Here is an 18,302-nt window from a genome sequence, read left to right on the forward strand (position 1 = left end):
GACCTCGGTTGAGGATGCTTCTCCTGGCATTTGTCAAAGATTGTCTTCCTGTCATCTTTGCTGCTCGGTCCTCCTCCAACTCACGGGTGTCAGTTACCAGGATGGGGATGGCTCATTTCTAACCTCGTCGTGTTCCCAAATCAATTCAAGCCAGACAGATTCTATTAGATTTAATACAAACTCAGTTAAAGCAAGCCAATCTTCACCTCTCAGATGACCGAGTGAAAAGAAATGTGCACTGGAGAAATTGATGAGCTGAAAGAGTCTCTATTATGCTGCCGAGAGCCCTTGCCATGTGGCCACAAGGACAGCTGGATGGGATTGTGATAGTGCTGGTAGTAGCGACGTGTGTGTGTATGTGTGTGTGTGATTGAAGGAAGGGTGTGTAACCTCAGATTCACAATTTCTGTTGTCGCCATATGGGGTGAAGCATGTTCGCACATACGCACACAGTTTGTAGCCCCCGCCCCTCCCAAATGCTTTTTTTTCCCCCCTGCCAACGCGGACACACACTCACTTCATCATTCGGTATGACTATACATCAGCCAAAGCAAAGGGGAAGGTGACACACATGCAAAGATGTAGACACACACCTCTTCTGCACATGGCTAAATGTCACAGTCAGACACGTATTGATTTGCTGAAGATACAGGTTGAATGATGGCCGTGTTGTGACATTCACACAGGCACGGGAACTCACGCAGGCTTTGCGAGGCGCGAAGGGAGATGAAGATGGCTGATATGTTTATGGAGAGACCTTATCTTGTGCTTTCGCTATGGAAATGTGAAGAAATCGTTTAGCTTTCCCCCAGCATCTCAGCTGGCTTTGTGCTACACCTTCTCTGTCGTCTTCTCTTATTCTCCGTGTGCGGTAATGCGCTTTTATTGGCGTGCGTTTGTTTCTTCTCGTTTAGACGTGCATTCAAATGCAAGACAGGAAGCAGAGTCTGCGTCTGTGCACCTTTACAGCTCTTAGCACAACTTCTTCTTCTGTATCATCCTCGTGCCAATTTCTGCTCCCCCCGTTTCATGTGTTTTCTTGAAATCCCCTCAGATAGAAATCAGCTACTGTCATGACTGACTAGGAAACAGCTTCACCAGACACTTCATTATTCACCTCTAGCACCAACCTCGCCTCTCCTCTTCGCTCTCCTCATTTTTTTCTCTTGCTCGCTCGCTGGCACACACACACACACACACACTTTCGCATTCTCCCCTGAAGCCCCGGCTGTTGACAAGCAATTTTAAGTGAGCCTAAATTTAAAACTCAGCTGTGTCTCGGGATGCCGACGTGGATCGCAGAAGTCCTGAGAAAAGGCTTCGGCGGATCGGTTGACATGGGCCCCGGAAAAATGTGTTAGCAGGGTAATTGATGTGATGTGTTTTATCTTCCTCATTATCCTTCACAGTGCAGAGGCATTGGAGACATGGCTGGGTGGTTGCACAGCCGTGTGTGTTGCTGTGTTTGTTCAGCACAGGCAGCTCTGACAACTCACTGGGGCTTTGCTTAGTGAGTCAGACAGTTGAGTTGACTGCTGGAGTGCAGATGGTGGTTCATTTGGGTTGTGCTTGGACCGCCAGTACTTGGCCAGTCTTTGACCAGTGTATCATAATGCTCTTCGAGGAAAACACTAAGTTTTTTAAGGCAAAGATCGCTACTAATGGTACTAATGGTGGTAATGACCTGTAGTGTTTCTGGTGCGCACACTTTACTCGGGCTCTCCGCTTAGCTAAATACATGTTTTGTTGACACATTCTGGTCATTTTTTACTTTTATCCTTTCATAAGTCTGAAAATAAGACGCCATTTGTGGTGAATTTACTAATGAACAATCTCCATCTATCATATTTTGGAAGTTGAGTTGCTGCAGACTAACTAGCTCCAGTCCTTCCTGTCTGGCCATCCACGATGTCTCTAGTTTAGTGGTTGTAGTGATGAAATCTGGGCACACACCACCTAGAACCTGCGGCAGGCGGAGAACAGAACAGCTGCTGTCCAAGACGGTGGATTTGAATGTGCTCCACAGGATGAGGGCCTCAATGAATAGGCAGCTGATTGTGCTACTTTACTTATTATTATTATATTTAATAATTGTTTTAAGAAAGAGCATGTCTGCTTCCTTCTGTATACGTGTGCACGCGTAGCTCAGGACTGATCCTGTGTTATTTTTAATTGACATAGTATAACTCTGCAGGACGTGTGTTTACTTCACTTGTACCATATGTGTGTGCTGCCTGTATACTTGATTGTCCTCCGTTCACCACTTAAATGATCAGATGTTTAATCAGTTAGTCAAGCCACAGAAAATTAATCTACCCCAGCATGAATAGGCCATTGTTTTGCAAGAAAACTTTTTTTCCCTGGTTATAGCCACTAAAATCAGGAAATTGGCTGTTTAACATTGGAAATTGCACATTTTGGGCTTGCAGACTGAACATCTCCTAAGGCTTTGGGAAATTGCTTTTTTCACTCCTTTTTTATTTTGGCTCCTAAACAAATTGATCATCTAATTGAAAAATAATCATGAGATTAAGCAACAATGTAATAACAATTGTTAGTTTTAGCCGTGTTTCAGTTTTTAACAATAGCCCCTGTTTTTCCTGTCAAGTAATGTGGAACCAACCTCCATCAATCTTCATTATATATAAGGGTTTGTAATCAGTGCAAACGGCCTGGTCAAGTTTGCACTCATTTGCAAAGGATTCAGGTTACCTGAGAGTTTTTTCCCCCTGTGAGTGATTTTCCACACTCAGTCATTTGACACCGCAGGTCTTGTTTTATGGTTCCCATGAAACGACGAGCCTTATGTCATGGTCTGCTGGGTTTTGACCAGGACAACGGTATGATGTCATTTGATGAATTAAGGGAAAACATTCTGATTTATTATGAATATAGCTGCATGAGGGCTGGTGGGGGTCCGAGGTACACTATGACATCAGTATTGTGTAATTTCACATCTTGTCTCATACTTTTGAATCTGAAACAATAACAGACGTCTGCCTTCTCAACTCTCATGTGCTCTAATATCAAAAGTCATGCAGCGGGGTTCAGATCAGATAGACCATAGATGTAATGAATGACAATGATGATAGCGCTATCGCTGAAATGTACTTGTGTCGATTAGCTCAGCTGGATTCCTGTAGGACCCAGTCATTGCATTAGAATGTGTTAGATGAAAACGCCAAGCCCTGTCTCTTCTTTTTTTTGTAGCAACTCAATTTACTCCCTTTACTCCTGGGAAGTCGCTGAATCTCCCCAAAACTAAAAACCTATTTCTCTCTTTCTCTTTTATCTTTTTCAGACAACCCACTTCACTTCGCACCGACTGTTGATGGTAAGTCCTCAGTGGTTTCTCGCCGCTCGCCTTCATTGACCGCTGGGTTTCTGGGGGGTGCCTGGGAATAATGACCGCAGACAGCAGATCCCTGCCTTTGAAGTGGGCAGCCGTCTGTGCCGCTTTGCCAGTTTTGGCTGCCCCGCTTTTTGTCTCTGCACTGTTGGTATGGCAGGCACGTGGCCAGGCCTGCTCTGTGCTTTGATGTAAGGAGGATCTTTTGATGACTTGATTTGATCTGCTCTGCATGGCCACTTGGGCTGACGTTCAATACCTGTTACCAAAGCGCCATTCACATCTTTCTGATAAGGTCTAATAGGATGTACCCCTCCCTTTGCCGTGAGTAACGGAAGCTCTGCGCCGCACCATTTCCTCACCTTGTTATCCATATGTTCTCATCCAGCACATTTCTGGAATGAGTACAATATTTTTCAGTTGTTCCTAGTGCAGTAACATGAGCCATTAATTAAAAAAAGCAACAATTTAGTTCCAAAACAGTAGATCTCGGCACACTTTAATTGGAGAAAAACAGCTGGTTTTCGAGCTTCTATCATGAATATTTATCAGAGGCAGCACAGTGAGATAGTGTTTGATAGACTTTGATGTTTTTTGGGGGGGTTTGCTACACTGACAGATAGCCAGGGATGGACTCCTACTAGTTCTGAAGGTGTTTTATCATCCCGCTTGTGTGCAGGCTACAAAGCCGGAGGTTTTGAAGAGAGAAAACACGAAGAGAAAAGGTTTCTAATGATCCCAAGGCTGGCTGATGCCGGGGACAAAAGGCCACAGTATGGGTTTGCTGAATCTGTTTCTGATAATTGCTCAATCACTCGCCCCATAGGCCGGCTTGTTTGGAAAAGCAGTTTGTGAAAGATGTCAGCTTAAAAAAAAATGCGTCAAATAAGAGGTGGTTTGTGATGAATGTAATTGTGAACAGCCTATTGTAGGGACAATAGGGTGCTCACTGTCAGTCCAAAATGGTTTCAACAAATAATTGTGCTTGATTGAAGCATTTCTCAACTCTGCCTCACCTCAGCACCTGAGGAGTACATGCGCTGTGTAGTTTTCTTTTTTTTTTTATTCATCTTTTGTGCCTCATCACAAAACACTGGAGATTCAATTGCAGTCGGCACAGCTTAGAGCAGCTATTTGTTTTTGTTTTAATGACAGACGAAATTGACTTGACAAATGATTATATCTTACAGAGAGGACTCTATTTGTCTGCTTTTCAAGCAAATATTGCCATAAAATTTGGCTCGCCGCTGGGAAAATGAGAAATAGTATGCAGGCACCGAAACAGCCCATTTCTGTCCTCCATTGAATTTTCCCGTACAAAAGAAATAACGCCCTCCTTATCGATCGGGCCACTCATTTCCCATGTATTAAAGTTTTTGCTGTCTGAAGGGCACAGTTTGTTTCTGCACTAGTCAACCGTTTAAAAGCTGCTGCTAGCCCTTAATTACATTTCCAATAGTTCTGTAGGCTTTCCATCAGCAGCCTATGCTGTTTTAATATGCCAAGCAAAACAAAAAGCAAAGTTTCCAATCAGCAGGGTAAGTCTGCCCTGTGGGACCCAGTTTCTCTGGGTCATTTAACGCTGAAGAGATTAGCGAGACAATTAGAGTTGGCCCAAATACAGCAGTAGGCCACTTTTTGGAGACGTATGGTTTTAGTAGCAGTGGAGGGGTGATTTAAAAGATGCTGCAAACCAGCAGAGGGCTAATATAGCTCTGCCATTAGTCAAATCAGCTCCAAAAGGAACAAAGCTTGTTCTACTGAACTTGTCCTCGATGCCAAGGACGCTCACTCCGCCGCTCTCTCCAGTACTTAATTACAGGAAATCACAGAAAAGATACCAAGGAGCCTGCATTTTTAAACAGCCTAGTTTGTCTCTGAAAAGCCGTTTATGAGACGACCTTATTAGCGAGAGGAGATTCTGCAGAAAGTAAAGGAATTTGTTCTGCAAATTAGAGCGAGAATCTTGGGAGCTTACTGGGGGGAAAAAAATGCGGGTTCGGCACAACATAAGCAAAGCTCTCACGTGATATTTATGGCGTGCGCCACCCGCAAATAGCTGATGAGTCCTCCCCAATGAATGGCCTATAATCACCAGTCAAAAAAAGTGACAAAAGTCACAAAGCAGCCTTTAATTAGGCTCTTTCTTTGAAAGCTCAACGCAGCAGTTGCTCAGCTCTGGCCATACTCATTATTGCCTGTCGTCTCCTGATAATAAGACAGTTGTTGCATGTTTGGCCAAAGCTAAAAAGCTCATAGAATTTGCAGCTTGAGGGATTAATACTGGACTTTGGAAATTAGGGTTGAATGAGAGAAATTCTTGACGAATGAGGCGCTTGCCTCCCAGCTGTTAGCAACCACATGCAGAGAAAACAGAAAATGCTCATCCGCTTGTTAAGGACATGCAAAGGAGACACTGGTAATAATACATGTAGTCTCTGTTAAGACTTATGAAGGTTTTTTTTTAAGTTATGCCACTTGAACAAAATAGACTGTGTGTCAGAATGAGTGTTTCTCTGGAGATGTACCCTTCGTTTCCTCCTATTACAAGCTTAGGTAGCTGAACAAGGACCAAACAAGATTCAAAATAGGCCAGACCATCACTATAAAGGAAGTGTAATGGGAGAGTCGAGCCGCAGACAGTTCAGAGGTCTCCTGTGACTGCAGCCGTGTTCAGCACCGCCTGCCTGGAAAGAGCCCATTCGCTGTGAATCTTCCATTTCACATTTGTCACTGACAGCTCTCTCCAGAGGATGCTCCTCACTGACAGTCAAAATAAACTCCTGGGCTGAAACGTGATTTGATCTAAGACGGTGGGACGCTTGTTAAAAAAAAGTGCCGGCGGGCCCACTTAGACTTTGTGAACACTACCCAGAACTGACACAACTGCTTTTCGGCTCTGCGAGAACAGTACAGTAACCAAGGGCTCCACACCCATCACCCCCTCAGACACACACACGACCCTCCTGTAATTTATTCTGGGAGCCTTTCCCTGTGTTCTTGACAGTAAGCCTGACTCAGAGAGAGGCAGAATTAATTATGACTCCTCGGCCTATCTTAATTAAATCTTTTCACATCACAGATTTTACACAACAGAGGCAAAGTATCTACCTCATCTTTTAGCCAGGGCGGGGCTGTCGGCTGAGAAAGTCTCACATCAAGATATCAAAGGTACACCGTAAAGTTGCCTCTCTAGGATTATAATTTAACAGAAGAGTTGTCATGTCCGGCTTTTAACAGGGCGCAGCTTGTTAGCTCGCTGTTGTTGAGGCTGCTGGGGAAAGCAAGCAGCCTTGACTTTATCTGCGGGAAGTTTGTTGCCCTTTAAAAGTACACAGACATCTCAAACTGCACAGCTGAACTCTGTAGCCTCGCTTCGGCCCACCCTGCTTCATGTCAGCAGGACTCAATAGATGCTTATGTGAGCAACAAGCAAGCAGAATATATTTTTTGATAAACGCAGGTGAAAGACATCAGAATTAGCCGAATATCCTAAAACCCCCGCATCTAACCATTCATCATTGACAGCCTTCCCACACAGACCCGCCTCGACTCACCTCGGCTTCCCAGTATCGATCGACCAAGATGGGCTAGAAGCAGCCGTCCAAAGAGAGAAAAACAAAAATGTTAGCCAGAGAGGCGAGAAATGAGTGGGCTGAAGCGGTAAAGCGCGGCACTATTTTCTTTTGATTTCCTATGACACAGAGTAATTGTTGACACAGTTAGTGATGCTGGCATTCTTTGATATGTCCCCCAGCTGTTGGAGCAAACCTCACCGATTGTTGATGCAGGTTAGTCAGGGACCTTGGACCTTGTGAGGATCAGCAGTTCTTTGATGTGGATGTACATCACACTGAGCTATCTTTGGCTGTGATCTGAAAGCTTGTCAGCAAGCATCCCTGAAAGTCATGTCTGATTTAGAGGTTTCGATCTCTGATGGCTGCTCTGATTGTTGGAAAATAAATAGTAAAGGAAAGGATTAAATACAAAAGTATTCATGCCATATGTTCATCCAGTGTTTTCTTTTTTCTTTTTTTAAATGCACTCTTTGGCGCATGTAGCAATACAACTTAACACAGTTGTGGCAGCTTTCTTTGTTTTGCTCCAGAAGTCACGCGTTTAAAATTCATCCAAACTATGCAGGCTTGAATTTGCTTATTATTTTCCCCATTCTTTACGATGAAGTAGGAGATTTAAAAATCAGGCAGTAAAAGAGCAAACAAAACACATTTCCATTCTTCTCAGTCTCCAAAATGAAATCGAAGGAGTGACATTAGCAGGATAAACAAAACCTCATTGACTGTAAGAATCCATTGCAGCTAATTAATAGTTTCAAGCAGCTTATCGAAGCCCTTATCACTCAGCGTGGCAGTGCAGAGGGATGCTGAAAGCCCACCCTTCCCCAGCTCCGTGTCATATTTTGAAAGTAATTAGCATGCAGAATTGGCTAATGTCACTTTAAATGAGCTCTCCGTGTTGGTCGCATGTTGACGGCGAACGTGGCTATTCAGCGGCAGTGAAAGGCCGCGCTGCTCGCTCGGTCTCATTAACACAGCAGCAAGTTATTTTAAATCGGGACGCAGTCAACGCTCCACTTTAAGCTGTGATGGGCAGGCGCTAATTTAATTGTTGGGTGGCAGTGTCAGAAAATAACCACATTGGTAAGTGTAACCAATGCGACGAATTTCATTGTCAGGTTGTTAATTAGAGGAAAATAAGTGGCCCGGCACGTCGATGTGTTCTAGAGCAATATTGCACAGTGATATCCTGCTATTAGCGGAGTCCTGCATCGCAATCAGCGTTTCCCTTATTAAGAAGTGCAAGTTAAAGGAGGCTTTTTGCTCAGCAGCTGACAATATCTGCACCGTTTGCACAGATACTGTATGTCTTAGTTTCCTGCAGAAGCTGTGTTTGCTGTGAGAGCCAGACATCTGCAGTTCACTGCTCGCTTTCTCTCTCTCTTGTTCTGTCAGACACACACACACACACACACACACACACACACACACACACACACACACACACACACACACACACACACACACTCTTACTCTCTCCTGAACATTTCACCCTGTGCTTCTTGTTTTTCTTCACTCAGCCAGAAACATTGTTTACAGATTGCAGTTGAACTTCAGGATGTGTGCATGAACACACATGCACTCCATACACACACACACACACACACACACACACACACACACACACATTACAGAACCCCTAAGATCTGATTTTACACTTTGTATCAGCTTTTATCTGAGTGTTTGTGTATGTGCCATGGGAATGCCAGCGTGTGTGCGCTCTTCCTGTGTCTTGAGTTTGCATTTTGAGTTTGTTGTGCGTCTGTTCCTTGGGGGCTCGTACACAGGGAGGGCTGGAAACTATCCATTGTGAACATCCCACCCTCCGTGTGACCCTGAAACACAAACGCGTGATGACAAACACTAGCTCACACCTACACATGGTTTTAAAATGTGGTGAACTGAACAACAATCTCATATTGTAAGTAAAAGTGTTGGTAGTTTGTTTACCTTCTGTGTAAGTAGATTTATTGAAAGGTCACACAAACAGCGGGTTGCTCTTTGCCTACATTTGTTGTCATCACTGCTTTTCATTTGACGTCCTGGCCTGGAACCCTTGACATCAACCAGATTGCGTGTGTGTTAGTGTGTGTGTGTTGAATGCATGTGTTCTGCTCTACTGGATACAATTACAACACATTGACGCATGAGCCAGCAACATGTCACTGACACCATTTTACGCACTGCAATTTTTTTTCACAGTACACAGCCAAACACGCACACAGAAGTGGGAATTTCATCTAGGTGTGTGTGTGTGTGTGTGTGTGTGTGTGTGTGTGTGTGTGTGTGTGTGTGTGTTGGAGGCTCTGTACAGCATGTTGATCGCTGCCCTCTCAGTGAGCTTTAATAAGATTTATGATAGCAGGGAGTGCGACAGAGGGAAGAAGATATTGAGACAGAGAGAGAAACAAAGAGAAAAAGACTAAATCACTTGAATCATTTTAATGCTACTGTTCAGTTCTTTCTCATCGTGTGGAGAAAATCATGGGTATACACACACACACACACACACACACACACACACACACACACACACACACACACACACACACACACACACACACACACACACACACACACAAATGCTGTAGCAGGGGAGTAAATGAAGGCGACATATTATACTGCATGTTATATTCTGACATTGCAGCCAGAGGCAGGGCAGTGGGTAAAAATAGAAGAGAATAAAACATTTCAGTGTTTACCCTCTTGTTAAAGTTTAAAATAGCATTTATATGCATTTATAGAGGATTTATGCATCTCATATGTATATATACATGTATGCTTTGGGAATGCTAAATTGGGATGGCTGGATTTGCCCTTCGCTGGTCGCATAGAGCCTACAACATCTTGTACGAGGCAAGAATAATAACAAAGCTGACTTTTGAGGGGTATTTACATTTGTATTGTTGCATGAGTCAGACATAAAAGTCTTTGCATACAACTTTCATTTACTGGACGTTATTTTGCACGTGAGCCACGTTTTTGAATGAAAAACATTTTTCCCTAATGAACTGCCTACTCAGAACTTTGCAGCGTTGCTCAGGGCTGAACACAAAGCTCCACGTAAATGACATTGATGGATGATACCGCATATTAAATGCGTAATATAAATTAAATTTGTTGCATCGACATCTTAAGATAGCATTGTGATGGATTTCAGATTTAATGGTATGTCTCTTGCACAAAAAACAGCCAATTGTAGATGATTCTACAACTTGAAAGTTGAAAAATCAACGATATTAGCAACCATGCTTTCACATTTTTAGATATCAAATAGCTTCTGTGCTTTATAGGCAGCAAGTCACAATGAATCTAGTGAGGAATTTTACTGCCATGCTTGGAGTTTCATACGATCAACAGAGTCATAAATTGCAGACCTGAGCATGAAGATTAAATACACAGGTATGGAAACGTGGAAAAGTGTCTATATATATGTTGGGTCAGCTCATGTTAGAGGCAAATTCATTTCCTCCAGACTTTGTTTGTATTTTTGAAAAATTATTTTCTACACATTAAAATAATTACATTACCTCACCCTGTTTCTTAGCCATACACCTATGTGTCAGCACAAAGAAGCACAAATAAAGTGTGCTTTGTGTTCTGACAACTTCACATTCGCCCACTGGTGCATTTCCATAACCAGAGAGAGAAAGAAAGAAAAAAGAAGTAGAACAAAGAATTGTGGATAATTTGAACACTTTAGCTGTTGTGTTTAGTCTTTGAACGAAAGAAAGATTGAAGTTATCTGTGTTTGCTGATTATAGTGAATGAGCATGTAAGCCTCGGAATGTGTAATTTGTTTATTTGAATAGGTTTTATGTTGGGCGAACAGTCATATTTCTGCACTCACGCGCTGTGACGAGCACGGAAAAACAGAAAGTTCTTTGAAAAATGTCAGAGGTTTCCAATAATAACCAACAGGCGTGCTGGTGTGTGTCTGTATGTCTGCACTCATTCAGTTTTGCTTGTTTATCCACTAGAGTTTCATGCACCCTAGTGCTCTCTGTAACTCCATAATTAGGGGTTGTTGTCACTAAAGGCAAACACTGTCTGTGTATGTGTGTTTGCGACCGTGTGTGCTGTGTGTGCTATTTGAGCTTGAGGACATTGCTTCATTTGCAGTAAATGGATGGTTGCCCCGACTCCATTTAAGGTCAGAATTAAGTGTTGTGCAGAAGAAGAAAAAAAGAAGATCTTAAACATATATTGAGACTCAAAAAACTTTTTCCCTATTAAAATGTGAAGCGGGTGGTAAACTAGTGGTTTTTAAAGAGGGGATTTAACTAATTTTTCTCATTGGCTGATAGTTGTACTCTAAGACTGTATACAGAAATGGACACAGACTCACAAGTGACCATATTTGGATGAGAGGGTGCAGTTATTAGCTGGTGCTAGCAAGTTTAGTCACACAGATTAATGTCAGATTAAACATCATTAATCATCACGCAGATTGAGACAAGGCTGCTGTAAATATGAGAGAAGTTTTTGGTATAGTGCTACATACTGTTTTGCAACCATTTTAATGCTAATGACTGATAGCTACTTCTAGCTACCACTGGTCAATCGGTGGTGGAATACACACTTTTACCTTGCTGCGGGCATGGGGTCACTGAATGGTTTCTAGGCCTGCATGAATAAGGCTTTAGCAATCAATTTAACAGTGACTTGCAGAACCTTCCAGCAACCATTTGCAAACTAGTCAGAGAACGCATATCTTTTTCCTTCGGGCCCGGTGCTTGCCTTAATCTTAATGTATGTAGGTTTAAGGCATAAAGCAAAGTAAACAGGTGAGCGACATTAAAAAATGAACCTTCTATACCATTGTCCTCAAGTAGAAAATCATTTATGGAAAGTCAAATAGCTTTTTTTAAGTCTGTCTATCTGTGATTTCAAGAGTATATTGCAGTTCATAGCATTTAAAGAAATACTGAAAGGGTTTATTACTCGTGCGCACAGGATTCAGCATTATTGTAGCATTATTATTATTGCAGTTGTGATTCTCATCCTAGCACCACATCTTTTTGGCAGTCCAACAATAAATCTCTGGAGTTCTTTAAATATTTTTAAAAAAGGTAAAAGTCAATATTCCATGAAATGCATTTTTATGTGAATTTGTCGCACCTGCAGTATGAAAAATTGTGTGTCCATCGCTCCAGTAGCAATACAGTTGTTTTTAATTTTGTTGACAAACGACACAACTGCAAGCACAGGCGCGAGCGCACCTCAAAGTGAAAGTGTGTTATACGTTTGCGTCTTGCTTGATATATGGTTCAGCGCGTCGTGTCTCCAATAACAGCAGAACATTCAGTTTCATGAGACGTGCGCACACATGCAGTCAACATGTGGAAATTCATTGTGAGTGAGCTCACGTCTCGCACAGGCACGCACACACTCCTGTAGGAAACAAGGCATCTAGTGTGAGTCCCTCCACATGTGATATGTATTAGCAGTGACATTTCCCACTGGTGTCGAACAGCTCCTATCTCCCACAGCTGTCTCCTACCACACTGCACACTACAAAAACTTCTTCTACAGTAACAAATAAGTTATCTCAGAGTGTTCAAATCAAAAGTACAACACTGCAAATTGGAGCTTAATATTAGTAGCAGTAATTTCCTAAATCAAGTATCGGATTGATCCACCTCCGCTTCATTAAGATGCCGTAGCTCGATTCAAGGACACAATCATAAGTGGCGGTGTTTTAGATTCCTGTTTTTTAGGTACTGTCTGACAGGTTAAATCAGTGTTTAATCAGCTGCAGTACCGTGCAGCTCTATTCGTTATCATTTCCTCTCTTTATGCTGCTCCCTGGAAAAGAAACACACACACACACATACACAGCCAGAGACTAAACTACAGTCTCAAGCCTCAGACACAGCCCTTCCTTCCATATACTGTATACACGCATACGGAACAGTACCAAAGTACCCCGAGCATCGACCCCCAACTCCCACCCTCCCACCGTGGCTACAGCATTCCACTGCATTTTTGTCTACAGCAAATGTTGCACAATACATATGCATGTGTACGGGCTCCTGAGAGTGAAAAAAGTGTGTGTCTAATTCAGTCCATTAGTCGTGGATGCTACTCATGCATGGTACTTAGATGGAGGAAATTGGAGGCATGCAGATGCACCAGTGCTGATGTGGGAGAGCAGATTTAGTTTAACAGTGGCTCACAGGCCGTCTGGAAGTATGTAAAGGAGGACGAAGGAAGGAAGTGCTAGCGCTTACATTGACAGCAGCTTGGAAAACAGCAGTTCTTAATGTAGGGATCAGGATTAAATGAATATTTGTATATTTCTTATTACTTATTACTATTCCAGAGATCAGTTGTTTGTTTGGTTGTTTCACACTGCTGTATGTAAACTCTGGGCACAAGGAGACCTGAATTTGCATTAGTTAAGGGTTCACGAGCAATAACTGTTGAGAGCCACATTGGTAACAGATCTAAGAATCAATGAGCACACCACTGAAAAGAAACAACAATAAACAGTAAGAGTCAAGTGAATAGGGTGGGAGAAAACAATAGGAAAGGAAGGAAGTAGGAAGGATGGGGGAAATGGCGAAAGAAAATACAGATAAGGAGAAGGAGAGTGAAAGCAGAAAAATAGGTAAACGGGCAGGTAAGAAATTGGGAGAGCGAGGGCATGAGGGGAGCAACTTAAATACAAGCACTCCCACCGTCCTGCATACTGTGAATATTAAGTTAAAATCATTCAGAATTGACATGAACTGAAGTTCTTTCTCGATTTATCTTCCTTTACCTCCTTCCCCCCCCTCTCCCTGCTTCCTCTGAAATCCCTTCCCCTTTGCCCTTGGAGGGGGGGGGGGGGGACTTAGCACCTTCAGTGTGCGTATGAGAGTAAACGTGAGTGTGCGAGTGTTTGTAAGACGCAGATAGAGAAATTTAATTAAAACAGGTTTTCCAGTCGGTGCTTCTTATAGGCTGCACTTTCTCCTGCACTCTTTTGAGGAGGTCCCACACTGCAGTGCTCAGTCAGTAGATCAGCTGTTCTGTGTCTTTTCAAAGGCCAACATCAGCCATTGACTTTCAATAAAGCGTGGATAGCAATCAAAAATCAAGCTAACGATTGCATGGCTGCGTTACACCGCGCTGAATGGATGGCCATTGGAGTATGTCCTGAGTTGTGTTTAAGCACAGCATGTGGTCACGGCATTTATGTCTACAAAGGGGTGGAGTTTAATTCAGACTCAGAGCCATGTAACGCACATCAATCCCCTGAGAGGCAGTATATTTCCTTTTGTTCAAAATGAGACTTTTATGTGCAAGCAGGAGAAGCAAAGGGGGGAAAAAAAGAATGTGCAATTACTTCAGCACCATGCTGGGTTCATCTGATGCCACGTTACGATTCAATCACCTCCCCAGCCCCTACCAACCAGTTCCATTATAGCTGAGAGGAACAGGGATTGGGTTTGGTGATGATATGAAGCTCCCTATTTTTGTCTTTCAATCAGATAACAGTCCTTTGGGGGGTTTTTTTCTTCTCCTTGAGTAGCCTGTCTGAAGAGAATCTGAATGGCAGCCAGGTTCAGGAGTCCTGAAAGATGGCCGCACAGGTCAGGAGCTCCTGCACTGAGGCAGACCAGAGATGGGGCCGAATGGCAGCCAACAAACACACACACACTCATGGACACACACCTTCTGTTCCTGGGGCAGTTTTAGATTGGTCACAGTAGTCCTCCTGCAAAAGATGAGATATGGTAATGGAGGAAGCAGCTAGCTTCAGGGACTGAAAACATACACACACACATTGTCATTAATGTGCATCAACACACCCTCTAGCCAGCGCAGGTAAACAAACAGGGTGTTTGTCAAAGGATGTGCCATAAAGCCAACTTAAGTATGAGACGATAACTATGCTTTCCCTGCTGCTCATGACCAAATACAATTGAATGCAAACCAAACCAGATTATAATTGACTTTTTTGCTGTATACACTAGCACATATGGAGTAAACAATGATACACGGTGAATTATGATCCAATCCAGGGCTGTTCAGTGGAAGGTTGGGGGTACTGTTGATGTCTTTGGAGGCTTTTCACAGAGTCCCCGTGAAGTTGAATTTTGCAAACAGCCATGCATATTTAACTCCCCTAGATGCAGCTTTGAGAAACTTTTTAAATTTTTAAACGTCACAATCTGCAACATTTTCATATAAATTCATGCCTGTTTTGCAGCTCCTGTCTGCACACCATTGATTTTATGTACTGAATTATTGAGTGTATATCTAATCGTAGAAAGTTTTTCATTTGATGTTCTGAACTCTGCGGAAAAAGCTGCTGTCATGCAGGAAATGATGCGTTTTACATAAACAATTCATACGAACACAATACTAGTCCTTGTCAGAAAAAGTGTGTTTAGTCATACATTAATTCATTAACAGTAAATAAAGGAAAATGATGTCCATTTAGTATTTGATTGTTGTTAATAATGCTAATATATAAATAAATAAATTACCAAAACACTGATTTCAAACACGCTAAAATTCCCCATACAGCTCAAGGGAAACTGCAGGTTTGAGTTTGTGTTATGAGCAGTTCCTTCGATAGGGCAAACAGTACATGCACACTGCGAAAATAAAAGTCTTCATTAGCACGCTGCTACCGGTAATCATCAGATTAGATGCTTAAAAAAATAGTGGAATTGGAAAAATGCGAGCTATTCGTTCCCTTGCTATGAAGGTTTTGAGAAAATCATACTTTCTTAAATCCTGTCTTCTTCATGATCTTACCCATTTCTGTCACAGAACACATTATGCTAATGGACAGAGGCAAGCCCTGCTCTGTCAAAGAGCTGCTGCTTTTAGAGGGAGTGTTCAGGTTCATCAAGTTTTAATGAGCCAGGAGAGAAATCAGCAGAGACATCTCACACTTCACTTTACCCCAGCACTCTTCTGAAGTCTGTGCAGCACACAGGTACAGCAGAGCTGTCAGTTTTTCGCAGTTCTCTCTTATTTAGGAAAAGGCTTTTAATCTAGATTAAACAGCTAATATTGCACATAATGAAAAACAGGATTATCACGGTAATACCTTTCGCTTTTCCCAAGAAAAGGAGGCTCGGCAGATGGGATGTAAAAATCCCAACCAAAGCTTGTGCTTCCATCTCTCTAGTCTTTAGTTTGAATGGTGTTTTTACTGTTGGTCCTCAGGGGGGGGGATGTGTATTTTTAAGAAAGATATGCAGCAGTCTTTCAAATATAGTCATATATTTTTATTTAAATATTTTCAGTGCTTTTTTTGTTGCTTCTACTTGGAAAACCATTATTTTGGGCATTTTGAGTGAGCCAAATTCAACAGATGGAGCTTGGTTGGGATCAGGCAAAGACATCAAAAACATTTCAGATCAGATAGGATAACGGCAGCAGAAAAGACGCTGTTGATAAGACCACAGCAAACACAGACGGAAGATAAACCTGATTTCTTTATCTTCTCTGTTGACTTGTTTTCTTCCTTACTTGGAAATCCAAGATGAGTGCTTCACTTTGAAATGTCATTTCACAGCACAGCTCAAATGCATTTACCGCCATGATGCATATCATCACATATTTGACCATGACATTTTGTCAAGCAGACCTCCTTTACGGCATGTTTCTTTTACATACTGATGCCAAGATTACAGTTTTTGTTTCCCACATTAGTCTCTGATAGCAAGAGTTATTCTAATGGAAGGCTTTGCGCACCACTGTGTGAGCAGATCTCTCTTTAATCAGTCCGGCTTGCTAAATTTCACATATGGAGGTAACATATGTAACACAGACTTCAGCACGAAGCTGTGCCGTGATGCTTCTGTGCGCTTCCATCCTGTTATGCTAAGAAAGAGACACCAGAGTTCATACTATATTTGCAGCAGCAGCAGCAGCAGCAGCGTAGCACACTCCAGCTATTTAACAAGGCTTTACTCACTCTGAATGTAAACATATGTAGGGCCAGGTGGGAAAAAGAAGCCATAACTCAGGTTGTGCCATCTCACTGAGCTGCGCCTCACTTGGAAACTCTGTCTTATGGAGATATATTACACTCTTTAAAGCAGTTGCACTGTGGACGCATACAATATGAACTGCACTGGGGTAATATGACCAGAGGCTGTATCAGTGAGCAGAATCAAAAGTAAAGATCACAATTTCTCTGCTCCTTGCCTTGAGGTACACACGCACACAAACTGAACCACACACACCATCTGCATTCACAGTTTGAACTTCTGCTGTGTGGTAGAAGGTGCAGTGACACACAAGAGAAAAATACACTTCATATTGTATTCCACACAGATATGCAACTTTAAACCATTGACGAAAGATAAGGCACTAATTGGAACTCTTTGTAATGTAAAGACAACTTTACTCTTTTTAATACAGAATCATTCATTTAGCGCGATTAAGCATCTCATTTACACTACTGGATATTTTGTATTTATAAAAACTCAGTGTAATCGTGTGAAGACATAAGAAACGCCCGTAATCACCATCCAACACCAGACATCAATAACAATATTGAAGCAGCAGCAGCTTTTCTAGTGCTCAGTAAGAAAAACTCTGGGAGGCCATGCAGTAGGTATGCATAGTGTTGAAACAGCACCTGAAAGAAATCAAAGCCTCCTGCAAAACAGGCAAAAACTAGTCAGCATTTTAGAAATTGAAGTACGTGCTCACAAATACCCTCTTAGGCTTTTCATCATTTCCCTGCTTTACTTCATTTTGTTTTGGGAGAATTCTTGAAATATCACAATTGTGTATGGTGGGATAAGGACTCAAGGAGAGTCAAGGATTATGCAAGATTGCTCCTGCATTGCATAAGCTAATATACTGTAGAGTCTCATTGGCTTTATGGTGGGGCCATATGCTCCTGCCTAAGGGCCCAACGGGGGATCACCATGAGCAGGATGTATTCTGTTATTAAGATACCAGGTGCAACATTTTAGACTCGTCACTCTCACCTCCATGGAATAAAGGATTAATATATGGTGTGTGTCTCAGGTGTGAATCAGACTTACTCTCCCAACTCCGAAAATGTAAATATGGAAAGGTTGATCAAACTATTGTATCAGTCTGTCAGATGCTGAAGTCTGGGTGTAGACAGTAGGAGTTCTGGTTGAACAGGGAATTGGTGTAAAGATTAATAATGAGAGAGTGTCAAAAGAGTGACAGGAGAAAAATGAGGATGGGATTGATGAGTGTATAGATGGATCGTGTGTGCGTATGCGTGTCGGGGCCGGTACTACCTGTTCTACCTTAGGAGATAATAACTCAGTCCGACGAGCTTGCAGAGACATTGCTCAGTAGGATCACTTGTCTAGGCTGGAATATTCAAAAGGTCCTTTTAAGGATGAACATTTTGAAACTCTCCAAGTCATTATCTC

General features: G+C 42.4%; 1 protein-coding gene across 9 annotated transcripts in view; it reads left to right on the top strand.

Annotated features, from left to right (window-relative positions):
* The window catches only part of agrn (agrin), a 274,693-nt gene that overhangs the window by 108,479 nt on the left and 147,912 nt on the right, over positions 1-18,302 (top strand). For all 9 annotated transcript variants that reach the window (XM_026153159.1, XM_026153153.1, XM_026153155.1 and 6 more), the window contains one exon: positions 3,302-3,334. In XM_026153159.1, coding sequence (XP_026008944.1) covers positions 3,302-3,334 — 33 coding nt within the window. The remainder of the gene's footprint in view (positions 1-3,301; positions 3,335-18,302) is intronic.

The sequence above is a fragment of the Astatotilapia calliptera genome, chromosome 20 (genome assembly GCF_900246225.1).
Source record: "Astatotilapia calliptera chromosome 20, fAstCal1.2, whole genome shotgun sequence".
NCBI classification, from domain to species: Eukaryota; Metazoa; Chordata; class Actinopteri; order Cichliformes; family Cichlidae; genus Astatotilapia; species Astatotilapia calliptera.